Source organism: Parathielavia appendiculata (genome assembly GCF_033297405.1).
Source record: "Parathielavia appendiculata strain CBS 731.68 unplaced genomic scaffold N657scaffold_3, whole genome shotgun sequence".
Classification (NCBI taxonomy): domain Eukaryota; kingdom Fungi; phylum Ascomycota; class Sordariomycetes; order Sordariales; family Chaetomiaceae; genus Parathielavia; species Parathielavia appendiculata.
The window spans coordinates 1,184,166-1,204,743 of NW_026944222.1; the positions used below are offsets into that span (position 1 = coordinate 1,184,166).

Sequence of the window (20,578 nt, forward strand, 5' to 3'; positions counted from 1 at the left end):
CGCAGGGACACCATGGCCTCCAAAACTGTTCTTGTCACCGGGTAAGCTACTCCACCCCTCCACCACTCCACGATCCCCTCATGATTCTGCCATCGCAGATGACAACAGGCCGTGCAACAATGCCCACTCTCGCAGAAGCCGTTGCCTAAAATCGCCTGGGATACTGACTGTCTCATAGTGGCACCGGTTACATAGGTTCATTCACGACCCTTGCTCTCCTCGAGAACGGCTACGATGTCGTCATTGTCGATAACCTGTACAACTCCTCGAATGAGGTTGTCAACCGCATTGAGCTCATTTGCGGGAAGCGCCCTGTCTTTTACCAGGCCGACATCACCAACGAGGCTGCTCTCGACGAAGTCTTTACCAAACACCCCGAAATCGACAGCGTCATCCACTTCGCCGCCCTCAAGGCTGTTGGCGAGTCCGGCGAGATCCCACTCGAGTACTATCGCGTCAACGTCGGCGGCAGCATCACGCTTCTGCGCGCCATGGAGAAGCATGATGTCACCAACATCGTCTTCTCCTCGTCAGCCACCGTCTACGGCGATGCCACGCGCGTTCCCAACATGATCCCCATTCCTGAACACTGCCCCATCGGGCCCACGAACACATACGGCCGGACAAAGGTCATGATCGAAACGGTCATTACAGACCACGTCGAGGCGCAGCGACGCAAGAACCAGAAGGCTGGGAAGCCATACGACCAATGGAATGGTGCTTTGCTTCGCTACTTCAACCCCTGCGGTGCTCACCCCAGCGGCATCATGGGCGAGGACCCCCAGGGCGTGCCATACAACCTCCTCCCCTTGCTCGGCAAGGTGGCTACCGGTGAGCGGGAGAAGCTGCTCGTTTTTGGCGACGGTAAGTAACTGGGAGCGCGGAGACAGGCGGGACAGAGTAAGGAAAGGGGCTAACGTCCATCGTAGACTACACCTCGAGGGATGGCACGGCAATTCGCGACTACATTCATGTCCTCGACCTTGCGAGCGGACACTTGGCTGCTCTCAACTACCTTCGCGAGCACAAGCCCGGTGTCAAGGCTTGGAACCTGGGCTCTGGTCGCGGGAGCACAGTGTTTGAGATGATCAAGGCCTTCAGCAAGGTCGTCGGCCGGGATCTCCCCTATGAAGTGGTCGAACGGAGGCACGGTGACGTCCTGGATTTGACGGCCAACCCTGCGCTAGCCAACAAGGAGCTGCAGTGGAAGACACAGCTTACCCTGGAGGATGCTTGTGCCGACTTGTGGCGCTGGGTTGAGAACAACCCCAAGGGGTACCGGCAAGACCCGCCAACCCATCTTCTGGAAGGTCTGAAGGCTACGCGGAACTGAGCAATACCCATTTCATCTTCGGGGGGGGGGGGGGGGTTGGCAGGCTCCCTTTTCAGGACTTATTACAGGCTTTTTAATCATTGATAGACAAAAGACAAGCTTCCTTTAGATCTTGAGCAGCAGCTTGCCCGTTGTCTTCCTCCCTTCCAAATCAGTGTGTGCAGACCCGACTTCTTTGAGCGGGTACACATGGTGAATTTTGACGTTCACCTTGCCGGCAAGGAGTAGCTCGAAGAGCTCCTTGGTGTAAGCATCCCTCTCCTCCTTGATGGCGATGTACGAGAACAACACGGGCCTCATCAGCTTGATGTTCTTGGCCCCCAGTCTCAAGACATCGACCGGCGGGACCGGCCCGGACTGCGAATAGTCAGCATCACGGTCATAGCTCAACCATACCTTCGTTACAACATGACCAACTGTTACTCACCGCGTTCCCGAAAACTGCCACCGTTCCCTTCCTAGCAACCATCTCCAGATCCGCCTCAAACGTCGCCTTGCCTACGCCATCAAAAATCACATCCACCCCTCTTCCCCCCGTAATCTCCTTCACTCTCGCCACCACATCCTCCGCCTTGCTATCCACCACCCATTGCGCCCCGTTCCGCCTCGCAATCTCGCACTTCTCCTTCCCGCCCGCTGTACCAATGACCTTGGCCCCGTGCACGACCAGCATCTGCACCAGCATCGACCCGGCGCCGCCCGCAGCAGCGTGCACGAGCGCCCAAGGCCCTTCGCTGACGCCCAGCTGGTGCGTCGTGCCGCGCGGGCGCGCCAAGCCGGCCGCTTCGCGCACAAAGGTCAGTGCTGTCAGGCCTTGGAGGAGGGAGGCCGCGGCCGTCTCAGTGGACAGGCCCTCTGGGATTGGGGAGGCGCAGGTTGCCGGGACCGCGGTGTACTCTGCGTAGGCGTGGTCTGCTACGTAGGCTACGCGGACGCCTTCTTTGAGTGGGGTGGTTGGGTCCGATGAGGGGACGGAGGGGTGCAGGGCGATGATGACGCCGGCTGCTTCTTTGCCTGTTACCAGTGGGAGGGGGGCTCTGTAGAGGCCGGTGCGGAAGTAGCTATTCCATTGAGGGGGTTGGGTCAGTATGCCTTCGCAAGCGCGTTGTTTACACACTTCGTAGTAATGTTGGGGGGTGGTGGGGTGAGTGATGGGTGGTGATGTTCAAAAGGGCTGGCTCACGTGTCAATGTAATTGACGCCAACAAACTCGTTGCGCACAAGGATCTCGCCTTCCTTGAGTTCTGGTACGGGCAGATCGGTCTTCCATTGCAGGGCCTCGACCCCGCCCGTCTCCTCGATGAGGATTCCCGACATGGTCTTGGGGAGCGACATCATGATGGTGGGATGAGTGGATGTTGTGCAAGGGAGTTAAGCAACAAGCGAAATTGAGGGGGGAGAGGATGAGACGGTTCGACAGCTCGTTTGGGTGGACAAGATCTCAACGGGTGCAAGAAAGCTGGGTGATGGCAACATTAAGTATCACGCGAATATGCCCGGGCCGGCTGGCGGCAGTGGTTGCGGGATGAGTAAGGGCAAGCGGGGAGGTGACTGCTGGCCTGGTCAGTGACCCTAACCCCGATACGGTGACGACATGAAGTCACAGTAAACATTGCAGCTCCACAGGGACAGACACGATGCTTTCCAGGTCGGGAGACGATCATGGTGTTGGTTGGCAAAGAATCGTCAAGATCCCCTAGCAACTGGCCAGGCTCCCATTCCTTGGACCTTCCAAGGTCGAGAGGGATGTACACTTGTCGAAAACATCAGAAAAGCTTGGGGTGAAAGGAGAAATGAAAAAGAGAGCGGAGAAAAATCTAAACACAGCGGGACGAAACAAAGAAGAAGCCGTGAAATTTTATGATGTGTTTGCGTTCTCGGAGCCAAACATGACTGGCTGTGCCGCAGCTAATTGCAGCTCCTTCAGCTTCCTTAGAGTCCTTCCCCAAGCCCCTCAACTAGATAGGTCACTTGATGGTGGGTTAACCGCACTGGCCCCGGATATGTCTCTCGAATAGCGGATTCAGTTCCCTTTAGATCCGCTGCTTCCATTGTGTGTGACTCTAAGTAGCCCGGCTCAGGCGGCCTGAGTCAGGCCACGCCAACAACCCCCAATGCCGAGTCAAATGGTATTCTCATCTGGCCTCTCCAAGCAATTGTGTCTAGCAAACTGAAACCACCATCCATCCCACTGAACTTCGGCCCTTGACTTGAACTCCTTCAAGCGTCATGCCCGAAGCCATATCGGTGTTAACCCCTTCCCTCTCACCACCGTCACCGTCACTGTCACCCTCAATCTGATCCTGAAGGTGACTCTCGCAACCGCCCTCACCATGCTCCTGGTCGTCGTCGTCGTCACTCAGCATAATCACACTTTCCTGAGCCGCATCTCCCCCACCACTGTCATCTCCCACAGAAACGCCACCATCAGGACCAAATTTGAAAAAACTTCATTAATTCCTCGGCCGTCCTCTCTGTCTTGTAAGATCCGTTTTTCTGCAGCGCCTTGGCGACCCCGCCCTCCTTGGCCTGCTGGATCTCGAGCAAACCCTCGTCGATAATGTTCTTGACGAGGATCTTGACAAGGTATGTTGGCTTGGTCTGCCCGATGCGGTGCACACGTCCAGAGGCCTGGTGTGCCATTGCCGTGTTCCACCATCCTACATCACACAGCGAATGTTTGAGTCCGTATTTGACTTGAGGGGATGTTGGAAAGGGGACTTGCGGTCGATAAGAATCACGCGGTTCGCGCAAGTAAGGTTGAGGGATTGGCCGCCGCAGCGGGTTGATGCGATCTGGGGTTCGAAGGTTATTAGTATCTGTTTGTAGCCTTGCAGGCAGCTGCGTACGAGAACGGCAGCCCCCATATGCAAGATGACAGTGAGAAGTGAATGGAAAGGTTATGAGAGACATACCAGCACTTTGATCTCGAGTCTATCACGGAAGTCGTTTATGGCGGCTGCTTTCTCTTCCAGGGACAGGTCGCCGAAGTAGTAGAGAAAGGGTATCTGTTCCTCGAAGAGCCGACCCATGATGCAAGCCAGCTTGGCCCAATTGACAAAGACTTAACTGGTAGTTAGCTATTTGCAAAAGAAGGGGAAAATTTCTTTTCGAGGAGGCTTACCAATGATCTTGTTGTCAGGGCCTTCCCTCTGCCATATGAGGGTCTTGTTCTTAACCGCAATGGTTTTTGCGCTCGTCATAAGTTCTTGACTGGGGTAGTTGTTGCTGTACTGCTCGATCCACTTGGAACGGTCCCGGAGCTTTCGCTGAGCCCAGTTATCGTCGTCTCCTACTTCCCGCTTCTCCTTTTTCTGTTTCTTGCGTCTTGATCTTTTCTCGCCACCATCCGAGTCGCTCTGCTCGCAGTATCCGCCTTTCGGCTGGTCGACGGCGTCTATTGTGAGGAGCGGGGCTTTGCAGGTCGGGCAGTCGCTCTGTATTGATTGCGCCGGCAATGCATTCTGAGCGAACGGCGTGACCGCACTGGTAGGTGGTTAGAAGGGAGGACCAAACCGGCCAAGCAAAGCATCTGGTAGGACTTACGTCGAAGATTGGGGTTCGGTCGCAGTGTCGTAGTATAGACGGCATGTGACCTCATGAATCAATTTTGTGGTCTTCATGTCCTTCAACTGCTCGTCCATATCGAAGTGGTAACCAAATCAAACCGGCTCCTGCCAAAGCTTCCATCGTAATCGTCGCCGCCCATGCCGACCTCGTACTCGAGTTGCAGTCAATGGGCGAATTGCTGATGCATGGGTCTTACCACCGATTGTGCTGAGCTTCTTCCTCAAGTAGTCGAAATCTTCCAAGGTGAAGTTGTCCTTCAGCACACCTTCGAATAGGAAGGGGTGGCCCACCGCTTGTCGCAAGCGGGTGAGATAGGCAAGATTGGTTCTCAGCTACGTTTTGGCGAACCGCGGCCTTGATATGATTGCTCATATTGTCCCGGAACCTCTACTCGAGACGACTGTGCCAATCAGTCAGATAGATTTGAACGAAGAGAAAACAGGAGTGAGATTGGACGGGACTCACGGGACCCGAGAAGGAGAGAAACACCAGGAGCTTACCTGTAGAACAACCGCTCCTCCGTGGTCAAATCGACCCAAATGATCTTCGTTGGGTGCGTTTTGAGAAATATCGAGAATCGGAACGCCGAGGAATCGGTCATCAACGCGTCTGCTTTTGTTGTTAGCGCCATCTCAATGAGAAATTGCAGCAGTGTTACCCGCCTCCGAAGCATGATGCTAGTGACTGCTTGAGTAATCCTTTCACGATTGTCGTCCTATAAAATGCACGCGTTAGCGTGTCTACAAGTTGTTCAGTATTTGTGTACCTTCTCGATGTTTTCGAACTGCTCCACGAACTCCTTACGGTCCTCTGCCCAGTGAGCGCCAAGGAATCGGAAATAGGGATAGAACTCTAGGGTAGGTCACTGTTGGCTTCCGGAAGTAATGGGGATGCCTCTGTCCAGACACGGGCTATCAATGGACTTGCGTAAAGGAGTCCCGCTCAGGATCCATCGGTACTTGCTCGTGAGGTTGATGCATGCCTGTGTTGCTGCGCAGATGCTGTCAGTCATGAGAGACAACAGCGTAAATATCATAGAATTGGAAGAGAGCAGATTGGAAGAGAAAACCAGAAGATGATAGGTAACGAGCAAGAACGAACAGAGAAGAATAATAGAAGAAAACAGGCGACAAACTCTTTGTTGCGCTCATTCCAGATCGTGTGGCCTTCGTCGAGAAACACGTGGAAGAACCCATGGCCGAAGAGCTCGCCAATCTCCTCTTCGAACTCCTCTGCCCACTCCTCGTCGTTCAACCTCTTCCCAGCTATCTGCCTTAGAGCCTTTTCTGATGGATAGGCTTTGGGAACTCGTGGTAGCTGGCATGACTGTGGAACCAAAGGTCAGTACTCTGCCTATAAGTATCCCTCCGGTCCAATAGGCAATCTACGGTTGTCCTCAAATGGCATCCGCACCTTGCCACATTCATGCGTCCAAGTTTTGTCTCGCTTTATATTCATGAATTCTTTGGATGAAGGACTGATCGCAGTGTCTCTCAATCTCTCTCCCCCACTGATCAATGACGGTTGCCGGAACGATGATTAAGGTCTGATGGCGGCCTTATTGCTTATTCTCGGGAGTAGGTCGGTTCACCGATATTGCAGCGAGGATTTGGACCGTTTTCCCCAGCCTCATTTGGTCTGCTAAGATGCCTCCGTACGGACTATCTGGCGGGTACTCTTGGCTCAGCATACATAAAACCCCAACCAGTTGGTGGTTTGTAGGGGGTGGATTTCATGCCTTTTAGTTCCCATCTGCCTTCGACCGCCCGGGCCTTCCTTGCGCCGAAAGAATCCTTTGCGTTTTCGAGGCTCTTCAAGTCATCATGCTTGGAACGTGAATTTGGATTCAGCCGATTTTGAACAGGATATTCTTCATTTCCTTGAGCTGGTCGCGCTCTCGCGTGGTCTGTATCGCGCCGGGCATGGCAATTGCCCCCTGAGCGGCCCTCGCCATGCTTGGGTTAGAAGCTCTGAGCATTCTCATCAGCTTGGTCTCCCTGGTGTCTCCTATCCCGGTTTAAAACTTTCTCGATTGGTTAGAGGACGCTTCCGCTTTCTCTAATTATCCGTGATGTTCACGTTCTGAGCGCCTGAGCCTTTCTCGTCATACTCCAGCTCCCAATATACCTTGGCCGTTTTCCGCTTTAGCCGGAAAGCCTTGACTTTGTTGCCCTGATTTTGACGCGGCTCATCGCCTTTTTCATTTCCTCCCGCGGAGATAGGCATTGCGTCCGTCTCCGGGGTTTGCTTTCCGCCTGCGTCCCCCCTTTTGACGCCGAGTACTCGCTGAAGGTTCATCTCTATATCCTCGTCTTCGTCTTCGTTCCCTGCCCACGTCTCCGTCCGAAATACCTGCATAGTCGGCTCTTGTTCGGCCTTCTTCTCGACAGCTGCGATTCAGGCGTTGACTCTTGCAAGAGTCAGTATCTCTCTCATCGACATCGGGCACTGGCTCTTCAGGAAATTGGGCTCTTCTTGTTCCAGAAAAGCTCCGTCCAATTCGGCATCAGTCGGTGCTGAGGTGCGTTATCCTTATGTGTCCGTTGACGCTTCACACCTCGACGACGACACGTCCTGGGGCGTTCACCATAGGACAATATGTCGTATTCATCCATCTGAAAGTCGGGATCGGCCTAATCATTTGCGTTTCAGGTTAGGGCTAAGATTGCGTCCTATTCTTCCACCTTGATTGTGCCCATATAAACCACGTCGCCTGCCAGCCTGGGTAAAGTGGCCAAACTTGAACTCCGCAAATTTGGACTTGAGGTTGTCGGGGAGGGTTTCGGGGTTGACCTCCATCACATCATCCGAGTCATCGTCATCCAATTTGCGCCCCTGGTGGTCGACCACCATCATTCTCGTGCTCATGATCGTCTTCTTTGCGGCTTGGGGGCGAAGGGTGGATTTCAGCATCGTTCGCGTCCTTTTCCTTGATTCCGACGTCCGAGTCCTGCTGGACAAACAGTCCACCTTCGCTGCTTTCATCGGTCGCCGATTGATCATCTCCTCCGTCCTGGGATCTGGCGTCGAACTCAACATTCCGATAAGGTGCGCCAGGCCGGCGCATGAGCTGCCCTGATCGAGTCCGATGTCTTCGGGGGTTGCGCGAAGCTCAATGAAACCTGTATTATCGTGGCTGTCTGGCGAACTACCTACGCTTCATTGTTAGCCTCGCTACCGTTTCAATTGCAACTTTGATTAACTTACGGAGCACAATTGCTGCCGCAGGTCAACGAAGGTTGACTGGTGGTGTTTGGGATCGGTCGGTGCAGTATTGGATAGTTCCAACTAGGCGGAGGAATTCCGTTGAAAAAGCCCTACCTGAATCAGTGGGTGCTCTGCTGCTCTTCAATGTAGAAAAGACATTGCGAGCAAGATGGATCAAGAAGGGGAGGGGTTTGGTCTCAAATCTTCGCAAGTTCGAGAGGAAACAGGAACTTTGAGATCCTTCAACTGTGGTGGAAAGAAAGCGAAGGGTAAGATGCAGAAAGCGTCAAGTAAAGCGAAGGTTGAAGAAATTGTAGATTGGGGAGAATGGCTGGGAAGCTGGCATGTGCGAACGCTTCTGAGAGAAGTCGGCTCTGTGGATGTTGTCGCAATGGAAACTTGATGCTTTGGGAATTGGATGGGTTAAGTGCTAATAAATGTTTAGAAACAAACCTCGGCTGATGGAAGCCGAAGTGTTGAAGAAGACGGCTGACTCTTTGGATGCAGTGATTCTGGCTTTGGAAGTCAAACTTCTGATGAAGGGTCGGCTCGGCCGGACATCGAAGGAGTAAGCCTGGCAGGGTACCTTATGAAGCGCGATTGGGACGAGACAGTCCTAGCGGTTGCTTGTACCGGAGGATAAGAAGCGTGGATTCGACCACCAAAGGCACGGAGGAGTAGAGCAGATTGAATGACGGACCGTTGCCTTCAAGTTGAGTCTTTGCGGTGTGGTAGATTGGTGGAGAACGAAGAGAGATGTTGGCAGTTGAAAGCTTTGTGCCGGATAACCGGTCCAGTTAAGAAAGAAGTTGTTGACAGGAGTGTCGGAACTCGCAAGTCAAGTATTGTCAGAAGTAGCGAGGAGATTCGGTGATTTGCTTGACAATTGACAACCAACTTGAAGAAGTTAGTTCAGCGGCGTGATCTGCTTGGAGGAAGAAAAATGAGGAAAAGAAAAAAGTCAGGAAAAGAATCAGGAAGGAAAACCAGCTCAATAACACCGGGAAGGCCGGCGAGCGCCAGGTCATGATCCACGCCAAGTCCAAGGTCATTGTGAGGTTTCTGAAGTCGTAGCGTCCGAGGTTGTGCACTCAACAATAGCTTGGGTCGGTTTAAACAACGCTGGCAGACCCCCTACAGCGAGAAAGAGCGACAGTGTTCAATCGCATAGAAACCAGAATCGTAGAGTGCATCTGTTCGCTTACGCAGGCGAAGTCGAGACTCCAAACCGGCAACCACGTGCCGAGTGCTGCTCCAGTTGATGTACATCAAGTGAGCGATCTGCTAACATGGGTCTTAATCGAGAGGATGATTTTTACATACATTATTTTGAGCTGTACTGACAGCTGGGATGACAAGGTACTTGCAAGCATCTGAGTCCTGCCTGAAGCAAGGGGTGAGGGCTGCTCCTTCCGCAATCCAGCATGGAGAGAGTTCCCATCCCGTCCCATTAACCACTCAAAGTGACTTCATTCCGTCCCATAACCTGGCAGCCGGGAACTCCGCCGTAGCATGGTAATTTTCCTCCTGTCTTTCTTCCCTTAAGGTACTTTCAGTTGTTGTATACTTATACACTGTCAACTAGATCTAAAGTAAGCGTGATATTCCGGTCGTTCCCAACCTCTTCACTGGTAATTCCTTGACCCTCAGAATGCTCGTACTGCTCCATGGTTCACCCGTTTACAGTCAGTGCCAACCTGCGTGCTCCTCCCCCAGCGTGTGCCTGCATTGTCCAGCTTCGTCGAGACCAGAAACCTCGCACATCCATCCGAAACAAGTGGGATCATACGAGCAAAGATCAATACCGATATCAGACTGTCTGTTTTGTGCCCTAATCACAGCCGAATCACTCCTGGCTATTGGAACATGGCGATGCAACTCAACAGCCTCCAGGTTGCCCATCAGCCGCTTCCATCGCCTAAGGTAGATGAGGAGTGCCCTAGGTACAGTTGCTTCGGCACTGACGGAGCTTTTCACGCCACTCCATGTCAAAGTTCTTTTCACCATCAGCAAGCTCGGTCGGGTAGGGCAGATTCCCTCTGGGAAGAGTCGATCATAACCATACATTCAAGTTTTCCTATCCATCACAGACCCGTTCACGCAGTGTCCAAGTCTCGCATTTCTCCTCTACCCCCCTTTTTCTTGGTACAAAATCTGATCACGCAGTACCAAACACATCCTAGTCACGGGATGCTGCGGTATAGAGCTGCGAGACACGGCGATGCATGAATTGCTCATATCTTCGAATTGAAGTTCATAGGGCGCCAGTGACATCTTGGCTGGTGCGGTGCCCGAGAGAAACGGAGTAGCTATGTACAGAGAGCCCTTTGCTGCACTTGAGACGGGACATGGAATGACGGTTGCCGCCAACACTTCTTTCCTTCTCCTCATCCCCAAGAAAACGCTCAGAACCCAATTTTGGACTTTTAGTCCCATCTAACCGCGCCACACGGCAGGGCCTGGGATGGGGTAGCTGGTGAACTGGCGGTAGATGTTGAAGAGAATGCCGGGGTCGTTGGCGCGGTAGAGGGAGGTGCCGGGGGTGCCGCTGGGGCGGGCGGAGCCGCCGCCGGTGACCTCGATGTTAATGCACTGCGGGTAGGCCTGGGCGCCGTTGGCGTTGCCGGCCGAGTGGAGGGCGATGATCTCGTGGCGCAGGACATATTGGCCGGGGGCGAGGTTGCTGGGGATGGTGACAGTCCACGAGTTGCCGTTGCGGATCAGGTCGTCCGAGGCCCAGTTGCCCGGGTTGCTGCCCGAGTTCAGGCCGCGCTGGGCGATCTTGGCGAACGACAGCGAGGACGGGTTGACGTTGGCGCAGTTGCCGTTGCACGAGGCAATGTAGTCGATGACGGGCCTACACTTTTGTCAGTAAGATAATCAACGATATAGCTAAGTCAGGAGACGAACCCCTTGTGCGAGTCGGGCCAGGTGTTCCACTTCAGCGTGACGGTGCTGCCGGCGCGGACCTTGACGGCGTTTTGAGCGGGACGGGCGCTCTTGTGGCAGATGATGTCGGCGCTGCTGAAGCGGTTGGGCTCGACGAAGCCGTTGTCCTGATTGGCGGCCAGCCAGCCGACAGCGTTGGCGGGAGCGCCGTGAGGGATGCCCCCAGTGTACGTGACCCCGTCGGCAATGACCTGGCTGACGTGGCCGTGAGCGTTGACTGCCGCCGCGAGGCCGAGGGCCGAAACGGCCGCAGTGAGAGGGGACTTGACCATGGTGATTCCCGTGCTAGTTCAGAGGACACAAGAGAAGCAACTGGGAGAAGCTAGCTCTGAGGAAAGAGGAATGGGAGGTTCTCGGGAGCGGAGTGGAAGTGCTTTATATACCTGCTTGTGGCACCTTTGTTAGTAACACACTGACCAGTATAAAGCTATATCGCACTCCAGCTTCGGCATTTGCGTATCCGGATATTGCGGTCTCCCAGCGAACCGGGTTGTGTAGCCATCGTCCCGGCTCGGCTCCATGAACCTGGTTATGCTGGGCGGGTAGCCTCCACAGCATTCCCAACCGAATTCCGGCCTCCCCTTTCAACGGGGGGGAAGATTCCAGATCCACGCGTTGAGAGTGACGCCGTCTTGGGCCGACGATCTCTTCCCAATCCATACATTACGGAACATGCCCAGCGAGGGATGGGGGGCAGTGAAGCGGCACCTTCACTCCGCCGTTGCTCTTTGTGTGCACTGTCAAACACGTTTGTTGGCATGACGCGATGCCATCACGGGCATATGAGCGCCTAGCTGTACTTGGCGGCTAGTTGGATTGGCTTTTCGAGGCCTCGAGGAGCATCAGCGTCACAATGCACCCCACAAAGCTTATGCGCCAAGGGTTCAAACATGTTCCTGATATATTGGTCAAACCGTCGGCTGTCGTGCCGCCGGTAAAATGCACGCGACTGCCGGAGCGCCGCCCGGATCTTCATACTAGTAGGTTCTCTGGGGTGCTTGTAATTATGTCATCAACTCGCACGGCTGGAAGCCCTGATTTTGTTGTGTCATGCGAGATTCCAGGGCCGAAGGAATTGATTTGGTCAAAATCGGAATTTGGAATGTGTAGCCCAATTGTACGTGTACCAGGTAGTTTCCAGCTTAGGTTCGCTATTACAAGAATTGATGAGGTGGCCTTGAGTGGTAATCTACTAGGTTGATGAAGGCTGGACGAAGAAATGTGTTCTGCACCACATACGGAATATCGCCGCATGCCGACAAAGCTAAGGCAGTGGCACTGGTTCTTGCTTAGGGAGGTCCTTGTGTGATGCAGTGCCGAGACTTGCGCGCAACATATCTCCATGTTGAGATTCCGTAAGCGTCGAACTCCCCCACCCCCGTCTCTATTGACCAACTCGGCGGCGTTTACTACATAGTACTCCAACCTAAAATTTGCACCTCTCGGTGAAAGCCAAAATTCCAGTGATGACTGGACAAGACTCTGACGGCCTCTCCCTTCCGTGCTCTTTACGCAAGCCGCAATGGCACGCCATATCATGGCACCGTGATTCGGTACTCCGCTCCGACAACTTCAGGCGTCCCGGCTGCATGAGGTTGATGTGGGAATTGGCTGACGCTTTCGAACCCTCTGGAGGTGTCGCTGGGTTGATTTGACACTGGCTCGAGCCTGCTTCAGGGGCTCCGACTCAGGGCCTAGCAGAGTCAGTCAATACCTATTCAATGATTAATTAACAACTTCCAATGGCCTGGCTGGCTAATACGGGTTTGTTGAGCTTCTGGCGAGTGCACATAGATCTAGTCTTGTTGATGTCCCTTCCTGACATTACAATTCAGCTCAGGTTTGTTTACTAGCGTGGAAGTCGTTGAGAATTCAGGACAGAGCTAGTACAATACTATAGGCTGCTGGTATCAAGAGTTATACGGGTATATTAAGGCATTTAGGTAGCTTCCATTTTCTTCTTCAGGGTAACTAATCTAATTATATTCTTCATTTCCCTCTGCCCACCAACCCCCTCCCTCCCCCTTCCCTTTTTACTCTATTTCTCTTTTCCTTTTTCTCGATTATTTCTTCTCTCTTCTTTACCTTCCTTTTCTGTGTCTTTGGCTATCTGAATTGCCCGGCTAATGGCGTTCTATTGGATTGTAAGGTTGGTGGCCGAGGAAATATTGGGAAGTCGTCTGGGACGTACCAATCGTCATCGTGCTGTCGTCGTCGGAGGGGATAGTGTTGAGGTCTATATCCACAAGGCTAGCCTCGAGGCCATGTTTAAGGGCGTTTCGGCCCGTAGAGCCTTGATCCGTACTAGCCAGTTTAGAGACAGACGTCGATGAGGAGAAGAGAACAATATAGGAAAATTGAGATTCTTGGTCGGGATAAGGCAATTGCCCATGTTCGGCGACTTACACGAAAAAGGAGCTACCAATTTACCGCGGGACTGTGCCTTGCAGTATGGGCATGGCGCGATCGGCGTGAAGCAACCTCGGTAGCAATTGCGCACAATGTCGTCATCGCTCATTTGTACCGTCTGATGGGTGTTGACATCGCTTGTTGTGCCTGAAGCATGACCTTCACCATGAGCAAGAATTGGTGTGCCGAGTACCTTACCAACGGGAAATCCCCTGAGCCGCAACGACATACCATTACTTACACTCCATCGCGTACAGCAGCCATTGCACTATACCTTATGAACAAGACAAGTTTACCTTATCTACCCGGCCCTCAACATCAAGTCAGGTAACGAAGTCGCAATGAAGGCAAGGTCAGGCGTCAACTTAATCGCCCATCAAACGCAGCCCCTAATCCAGCTCACCAGTGATGTACCCAATCTGCCTCCTTTCCCCAACCCCTGCATTCGTCAACCTTGCCGCCAGCGCAGCCTGCCCATCAACCAACTTCTTCTGTTCAGCAATCCTCTTGACCGTCCTCGCATCAGCAGCCGCATCAAGCTTCTCAATTGCCTCCCTCTCTTTAATCCTGACATTACTCAACGCCTTGGCATCATTCTCCCTCTGCCGCGCCATATTCCCCTCCCACCGGATCATCATCTCCTGCTTCTTCCCCTCGAGCTCCAACTCCGCCTCGGCCACCAGCCTTGCTCGCGTCAGCCCCGACTCCATAAGCCGCTGCTCATGCGCAATAGCTGCCTCACGCTCAGCTTTGCGGCGCTTCAACTCCGCCGTGAACGCCGCCTCCTCGGCCGCCTGCCGATCCCGCAGCATGTCGAGCTCGTCCATCTTCCTCCTGCGGGCGCGCGAGTCCTCGAGCTCGGCCCGCCGGAGGAAGATCTGGTTGTGGATCTGTGCAATCTCCTGGGTCCGCGCCAGCGCGATGGTGTGCTCCTCGTTTTCCTTGGCGATGCGCTCTTCCCGTGCGCGGCGCTCGCGCTCGGCGCGGAGGAGCTCTGGCGGGAGGTTGACGGCGCCTTCGGGCTGCGGGCCGTCGTTGGCGTAGTAGACGTCTACGGCGCGGTTGGCTTTGAGAAGAGCAAGAAGCTGAGGGCGAAGGTCGTCTGAGCAAGAGAGGACGCGGGCGACGTATTGGGTGGCAGAGTAAGTGTGGATGCCGTCGGTGTAGTGGTTAGAGGGTTTGTTGACGTGTTTCCAGAGGCCGACTTTGAGGAGGGCGCGGGTGGTCGGGATCGGGTCGATTGAGTTCAGCGCCAGGAGGAGGACGGATTTGCCGTCAGATTGAACAGTGATATCCGTGTCTCTGTTGATGAGAAAGGCCATTGCTCTCTCCATCTGCTTTTCCTGAGCGGCAGTTAAGGGCCCAGCATGAGCGGCATTCAGGCAAAGCTCGCCGAGGGCGCTCCGTCCTCCGTGGAGGGTGCTGGGAAAGTCGACATCGTGACCGTACTCGACCAGCACCTGCATTGCTTTCAAGTTGAGGTCCCTGGCGGCGTTGTGCAAGGAGCCATCGTTGATCGAGGGGTTGGCAGCGAGAATGCTCGACATGATGGAGGTGCTCAGGTCTCCCCCAATATGAGTGGCCAGAGTCATTGGCGTGTTACCGGTGGCATCCGTCACGTCGACTTCGGCCCCGGCCAGAATAAGCGTCTTCACCAAGTCATGCCGCTTGTTCTGGATTGCCAGCATGAGTGGAGTCGTCTTGGAGAGACTTGTTTCGAAGTTGACCTTGGCACCACGGTCGGTGAGGAGTTCAATCACTGCGCTACTAACTCGCTTCTGAGGCTGGAGCAGCGCCCACAACAGCAGGTTGACTTGTTCCTCTTCGACGTCTTCCATGACTCGGGCCGTTGTGGTTTGGTCGTGATAGTAGCCAGCATCGAGCAACGTCTGCAGGATCTTGGTGGAACGAGGAAACTTGTCGATCGCCCGAACCAGTACCGGGTCAGACTCGGGGTGGACGAACATGACATCGAGCCTTTCCCCTTCATGGTGGTAATCTAGAAAAAGTTCAAGGAGTTGGAGTAGTTCACCCTCCGGTAGGTTAGCGTTGAATATAAATGGAAAAGCCACCGACACAGAGTGGGAGTTCGGTTGCCGCTGGAGCACCTGTTGAATGAGTTCCGAATCCGCCTTTTGGGCCGCCTTCTGGAGGACCAGCCCGTCCCCGTAGTTAACGTCGACGTTGGACTGAAGAAGGACAGCAGCAAACCTGCGGGCTACGCTGCCATTATCTGATTCGTAGGCGTCTATGACCGTGCTCAAAGCCAAAGCAAGGCTCTGCCCTTCGGCGCCCTTTCTGAGCAACATCTTGGCTACTTCGAACCCTTTCTCCGATAGCCATGTTGCAGCAGTGTCCGGAGTGAACGCCTGCTGGAATGCCCATGACACATCCTTCGGAGTGATATCGACCTGGAGTAGAATCGGGAGGATGTCCACCAAGAGTAACTGCGCGGCATCAGTCAGGGTCTCGCAGCCGTTGACGAGTGGCGAAGCCCCGTGCCCGAGAAGTAGCTGGACAAGTCGAGCGTCGGGTTCGTCCTTGACCGCCCTGTTCAAGGCAATGTTGATCTCCTCGCACGGGGGCAGCCCCGCTTGAAACAGCCAGTCGATGACTTGGTACCTTGGGTCCCTGCTCAGCTTCCGGCTCGCCTTAAGTGCCCGAAGCAAGGTTGTCATGGACGGCTTTTTCTGCCGAGGTCCCACGCTCTCAACCCCAAGCAATAACTTGAGGCTGCCCATCATTGCCCCCCTAGTCGCATTCCAAATGGCTTCGCCCGCGTTGTAGTCAGCATTGGCGCCAAACTCCAGCAGCAAGCGCACCAGCTGCTCGCCGTCCTGGCCAAACTTCGCCGCAAACACAAGCTGTGCATCGATAGCCTCGCCCGTGGCCCCTTTTTCGAGCAGCAGCCGGAACACCTCGGCTCGCCTTGTCAAGTCCCCAACCTGGGTAGCCGCCTGGAACCCCTTGACAAGCGTCGCCTTTGTAATCTTTCCCTTACCGCCAAGCAGCATCTTCAGCACCGCGGGCGAGCCCGCTCCGCAAGCCTCAATAACAGCCTGCCCATTTTGATGCTCGATACTGGCGCCATAATCGATCAACGCCCCACCCAGCTCCACATCCCCATCCCTAGCGGCAGCAAGCAACGCGTCCGAGACAAACACCCCCTGAAGGCCTCTCTTCAACAGCGCCTTGCAAATCCCAACCCTCTTCTCCTTGCTCGCGACCGTCATCCCCTCTTGAAACGCCTGCCTCAGTACAGCAGCAGTGTGCTTCGCGCCGCCCTTCTCCAGCACCATCTCCACAGCGTCCACGTTCCCATTCTTAACCGCCACCATCAGCGCCTCCCCATCCCCCAGGTCCGCGTGCCCCGCCAGCAGCCCAATCAGCGGCAGATCGCCGGGGTGGGTAGCGAGGGCGTAGGCTAGTGCGCGATTCGCTTCCCGCGCCGGCGCTCCGGCGGCAATGAGCCGCTGCGTGAATGCCAGGCGGTCCATAGGGTCCAGGATGTTGAGGGACTGGGGCAGGGCAGCGGCTAGCGAGGCAGGGGACGGGGCTGTTACGGCGCCGCCGAAGAGAAGGTCGACGATGGGAGCGTCGGCAGCTCTGACAGCGCAGCATAGCGCGGCGGCCTTGTGGGTGTTGATATCTGCACCGGCGGAGAGCAGCGAGCGGAGGACGTCGAGGTTGCGCTGTGGCGAAGGGAGCTGGAGGAGCGTTTGCACCTCCTTGAAGAGGATTGCGTTGAGCGTCTCTTTGGAGGGGTTCCGATGGAGGATTGCGTCGACTTTGGAAGCTTTTGATGGGGTTGTGTGGGTTGAGCAGAGGGCGTCGATGGCGCGGGAGAGGGTGTCGTGGTTGGGTCGGCCGTGTTGGAGGACGAGTTCTAGCAATGCTGGATTGGGGTCGTCGATGGCTAATGTGGGTTAGTGAAGTGAAAACTCATAAAGAAAGAAAGACGGAGGAAACAGTCAGAGGATAAAGAAAATAAGAGAGAAGACTGTGTAAATGAGGGAATTATAGAAGAGGAAGTTATGGAAGAAAAGGGGGGAAACAGATGAGGAAAAAATTAGAATACAAGAAAGCGGAACAATTCAAAGAAAAGAAGAAAAAGAGAGGAGCAGAAAGGAGAAAGGAGAAAGGAAATAGAAAAGAAAGGAAAAAGAAAAGAATGGAGAAAAAGGAAAAGATGGAAAGAGGATGGAAAGAGATGATGAATATCAAGGCGTGTGAAAGTCTGTGCTTACCAATCGTAACCGGAAGCCCTTGCTCGAAGTTGGCATCAGCCCGTCCTTGTTCCAGCAAGAGTGCGGCGAGTTGGGTGTCTGTCGGCTTGACGGGCAACACCTGTGTAAGTGCCTCCGACACCTCGGTGCCCTGCCGTCCTGCCCCAGCACTGATGAGCAGCCTGACCATTTCATACCGCACTGGCTTATCAACGACCAGCATGGCTCTAGCCATTGCAGCAGCCATGGTATGAGATGGTGGTTTGCTCCGTAGCAGAGTCTCGAGCAGCGGTAGATCACGGATCGTGACGGCGGAAACAACACCAGCACCGTCGTTGAAGTTGACGTCGGCATTGTGTCGCAGCAAAAGCCTAATCAAATTTTCGTCCCTATCAGGAGGCTGCTCGTCGATGGCATGCTGCAACGCGGCAGAGATGCTAGACCGAGACACGCCCGCGGAGAGGAAGCGCTCGACCATGTGGTAACGGGCGGGCACCTGGAGACCCAGAGTCAGGGTGAATGCCTTATCGAGGGTCTCTGTGGATGGTTTAGCAGCCAGCAGCTGCTTCACCATGTCGAGGTAGCCCATTTTGACCGCGGAAGTGAGTGCCAGGCCGTTCCTATGGTCAACAGAGGCCATCTCATGTCTAACCAGGATAAGTCCCGGAGAGCTGCTACGTCGGCTCTGGCTGGTGATTGGCAGGACGTCTGGAAATTGAGGCCTCAGGAGGAGTGAGACGGATTTGAGGTCGCCGGCCTGAACAGCATCAATCAAAGCGTTGTGCAGCGGCGTTCCTCCTGCGCCTTTCTTCAGCAACATGTTGAGCATAGCATAACGGTCTTCTGAGGCAATCGCCTTCGGAATGCTCGCAACACAATCTGAAGCGTATATCGGTCTGAGCGTCGACGGCTCGCATAGCAACAACTGGACGAGCTTGCTGTGCCCTGCGGAGGCGGCACGCCGAACGATGGCAGCGTCCTGGAACTCGATCGATGCTCCATACGAAATGAGGAGCCTGACCATGTCATAGAACTCAGTGGCACACGCCTGGGAGAGGGCGACTGAGACGGGATCCCCCGATGCACCGGCGCAGAGCAATGCCTCGGCGAGAACTATTTTCTCGTTGGGACCCATGGTGGGATGTCTGGTGAGCTGCCCAAAGCTCTCCAAAACACCTTGACCTCCCACGGCGGGGGGCTTCGTGGCGGTAAGGATGGCAAGTGCAATATCCACTCTGCACTGGACGATGGCAGCCTTGAGCGCTTCGGCCTTGTTGTACTCTCCGTCGGCGGAGGAGCGGCTGAGTCTCAGAACAGTGTGAAGGCATCCCTTTCGAGCGGCATCAACCATTGCCATGGAGAGCAAGTCTGGCGACGGCCTCCCTTCCGACTGGAGGATGAGCTCGACCATTTCCGAGTGACCGCCCATGATGCACAATTGGCGGAAAGCATCTTGCCCATCCTGTGTTTGAGAGGCACTAGCGCCCCGACTGAGCAACAGATGCACCATGGTCAGGTCAAAGGACCGCATGGCGAAAGGTAATGCTTGGTCGAGTGTAAAACGGTCGGCATGCTGGGCTAGCACGGCAACCATGTCGTGTTGGCGGTTTTCGATGGCCTTTTGGAAAATGTGGCTGCGCTCCATGGATTCAATGCTCTTTCGTCTCGTGAGCAAGCTGGTCTTGCTCTTGATGTTGGTGACGTTCAGCTTCCCGCCGACAGCCGGCAGCTTGGCAATGAGGGCATCGGCGACGCCCGGCGCCCCGGCGTTGGCGACGTGCGCCACGAGCGCGTCGAAGATCTCCTTTGGTTCCCATGCTTTCTTGTGGGAACTGAAAGCTCGCTTCAGGCTGCCCTGAGAGTTCCTGTCTGGAGCTGCGGACATGCGCCGCCTCTTCAACAATTCTTCGGCATGGAAGTCGTCGGTGGACGACCGGCATTCGGGGGCCGGGGTCGGCGGAGCCACGGGCGGCGGCAGGGGGTGCACTCCACATTCGGCGGCCAGCTGATGGAGCCTGGCGCGGCGCTGGTCCATGCCGATTGATGCTGCTATGGCGGCCGGGGAATGTGAAGACGATTTGGCTGTCAGTGTTATGCGATAAATGAACTCGACGAACGTGCTCCCATCTCAGACTGGACTTGGACTATAAACCCGAGCCCAAGAACAAATAGTGCTTGAGTAAACCGTAACGAATAAGCAGAGACAAGGGGTGGTGTCGTGTTCTTCGGCAGCGTTACGCGTCACTGCGGGGCAGTCGATCGATCTCCCGCATTGAGCTCAAGATGCTTGAGTGTGTCAAAGATCGAGTGGAGAATTCGAGGTATAGACACCTAAGTCCATGAGGAAGAGAAGGTATAATGGAAGGAAAGCAGAGGAAGGAAGGGAAAGAAAACGCTAAAACCTCGGGCAGATAGATGACAGAGGCAAACTTCTGAGAGTCCCAGGCGAACTGCCTTTTAAGAACTGTGGTGGCATGGGATGAAAGCCACGCAAGAAGCCGCCAGACACAGCCTCAACGGATTGCTCGACCAACAAAGGAACACGTTGTCTCGCTCAATCTTGCAGATCCGAAGCCCATGCGAGCGCAGACCATCCGATCAACATTTTCAGAAGGCTTAATTGCGATGAAGTGGATGGAGACTGACCGCCGGGCGTTTCGGGGAAGCAGGATTCAAGTTGTCGTAGATAGATGGGGCTGTGGGCAAGCACTGACCTCCTCCGCTTAATCGAATCGACAATCGTCTGCACCCCATCCTTTCAGCCCAAACATCCACAGCGCCATCACCCGCCTCACCCGCCAGCGCCGAACGCAACTGCTCGAATCAGCGCACCCTGCATAAGTTTGTTAACATATTTTGTTCAAGACCGTGACAGCTTGACGGG

General features: G+C 54.6%; 5 protein-coding genes across 5 annotated transcripts; 1 reads left to right on the plus strand and 4 right to left on the minus strand.

Moving 5' to 3' along the window:
• Positions 1-12: 12 nt before the first annotated feature.
• Positions 13-1,333, plus strand: N657DRAFT_632058 (UDP-glucose 4-epimerase; the record flags this gene model as incomplete). Its single annotated transcript, XM_062791118.1, has 3 exons — positions 13-41; positions 179-864; positions 930-1,333. The coding sequence occupies 3 exons, from the start codon at positions 13-15 to the stop codon at positions 1,331-1,333; spliced, it is 1,119 nt and encodes a 372-aa protein (XP_062649635.1).
• A 31-nt stretch (positions 1,334-1,364) lies between these two features.
• Positions 1,365-3,123, minus strand: N657DRAFT_614029 (NAD(P)-binding protein). Its single transcript, XM_062790426.1, has 3 exons — positions 2,517-3,123; positions 1,761-2,394; positions 1,365-1,690 (listed from the first exon to the last, which is right to left on the minus strand). The coding sequence occupies exons 1-3, from the start codon at positions 2,669-2,671 to the stop codon at positions 1,439-1,441; spliced, it is 1,041 nt and encodes a 346-aa protein (XP_062649636.1). The 5' UTR covers positions 2,672-3,123; the 3' UTR covers positions 1,365-1,438.
• Positions 3,124-3,462: 339 nt separating this feature from the next.
• On the minus strand, positions 3,463-4,977 carry N657DRAFT_688527 (uncharacterized protein; the record flags this gene model as incomplete). Its single annotated transcript, XM_062796945.1, has 4 exons — positions 3,463-3,964; positions 4,249-4,397; positions 4,458-4,819; positions 4,880-4,977. The coding sequence occupies 4 exons, from the start codon at positions 4,975-4,977 to the stop codon at positions 3,761-3,763; spliced, it is 813 nt and encodes a 270-aa protein (XP_062649637.1). The 3' UTR covers positions 3,463-3,760.
• A 1,984-nt stretch (positions 4,978-6,961) lies between these two features.
• N657DRAFT_688528 (uncharacterized protein) lies at positions 6,962-7,868 on the minus strand (the record flags this gene model as incomplete). Its single annotated transcript, XM_062796946.1, has 2 exons — positions 7,609-7,868; positions 6,962-7,293 (listed from the first exon to the last, which is right to left on the minus strand). Exons 1-2 carry the CDS (start codon positions 7,814-7,816, stop codon positions 6,962-6,964), a joined length of 540 nt encoding a protein of 179 aa, XP_062649638.1. The 5' UTR covers positions 7,817-7,868.
• Positions 7,869-10,546: 2,678 nt separating this feature from the next.
• Positions 10,547-19,729, minus strand: N657DRAFT_678903 (lytic polysaccharide monooxygenase; the record flags this gene model as incomplete). Its single annotated transcript, XM_062796120.1, has 4 exons — positions 10,547-10,967; positions 11,021-11,344; positions 13,883-17,384; positions 17,716-19,729. 4 exons carry the CDS (start codon positions 19,727-19,729, stop codon positions 10,547-10,549), a joined length of 6,261 nt encoding a protein of 2,086 aa, XP_062649639.1.
• Positions 19,730-20,578: the final 849 nt, after the last annotated feature.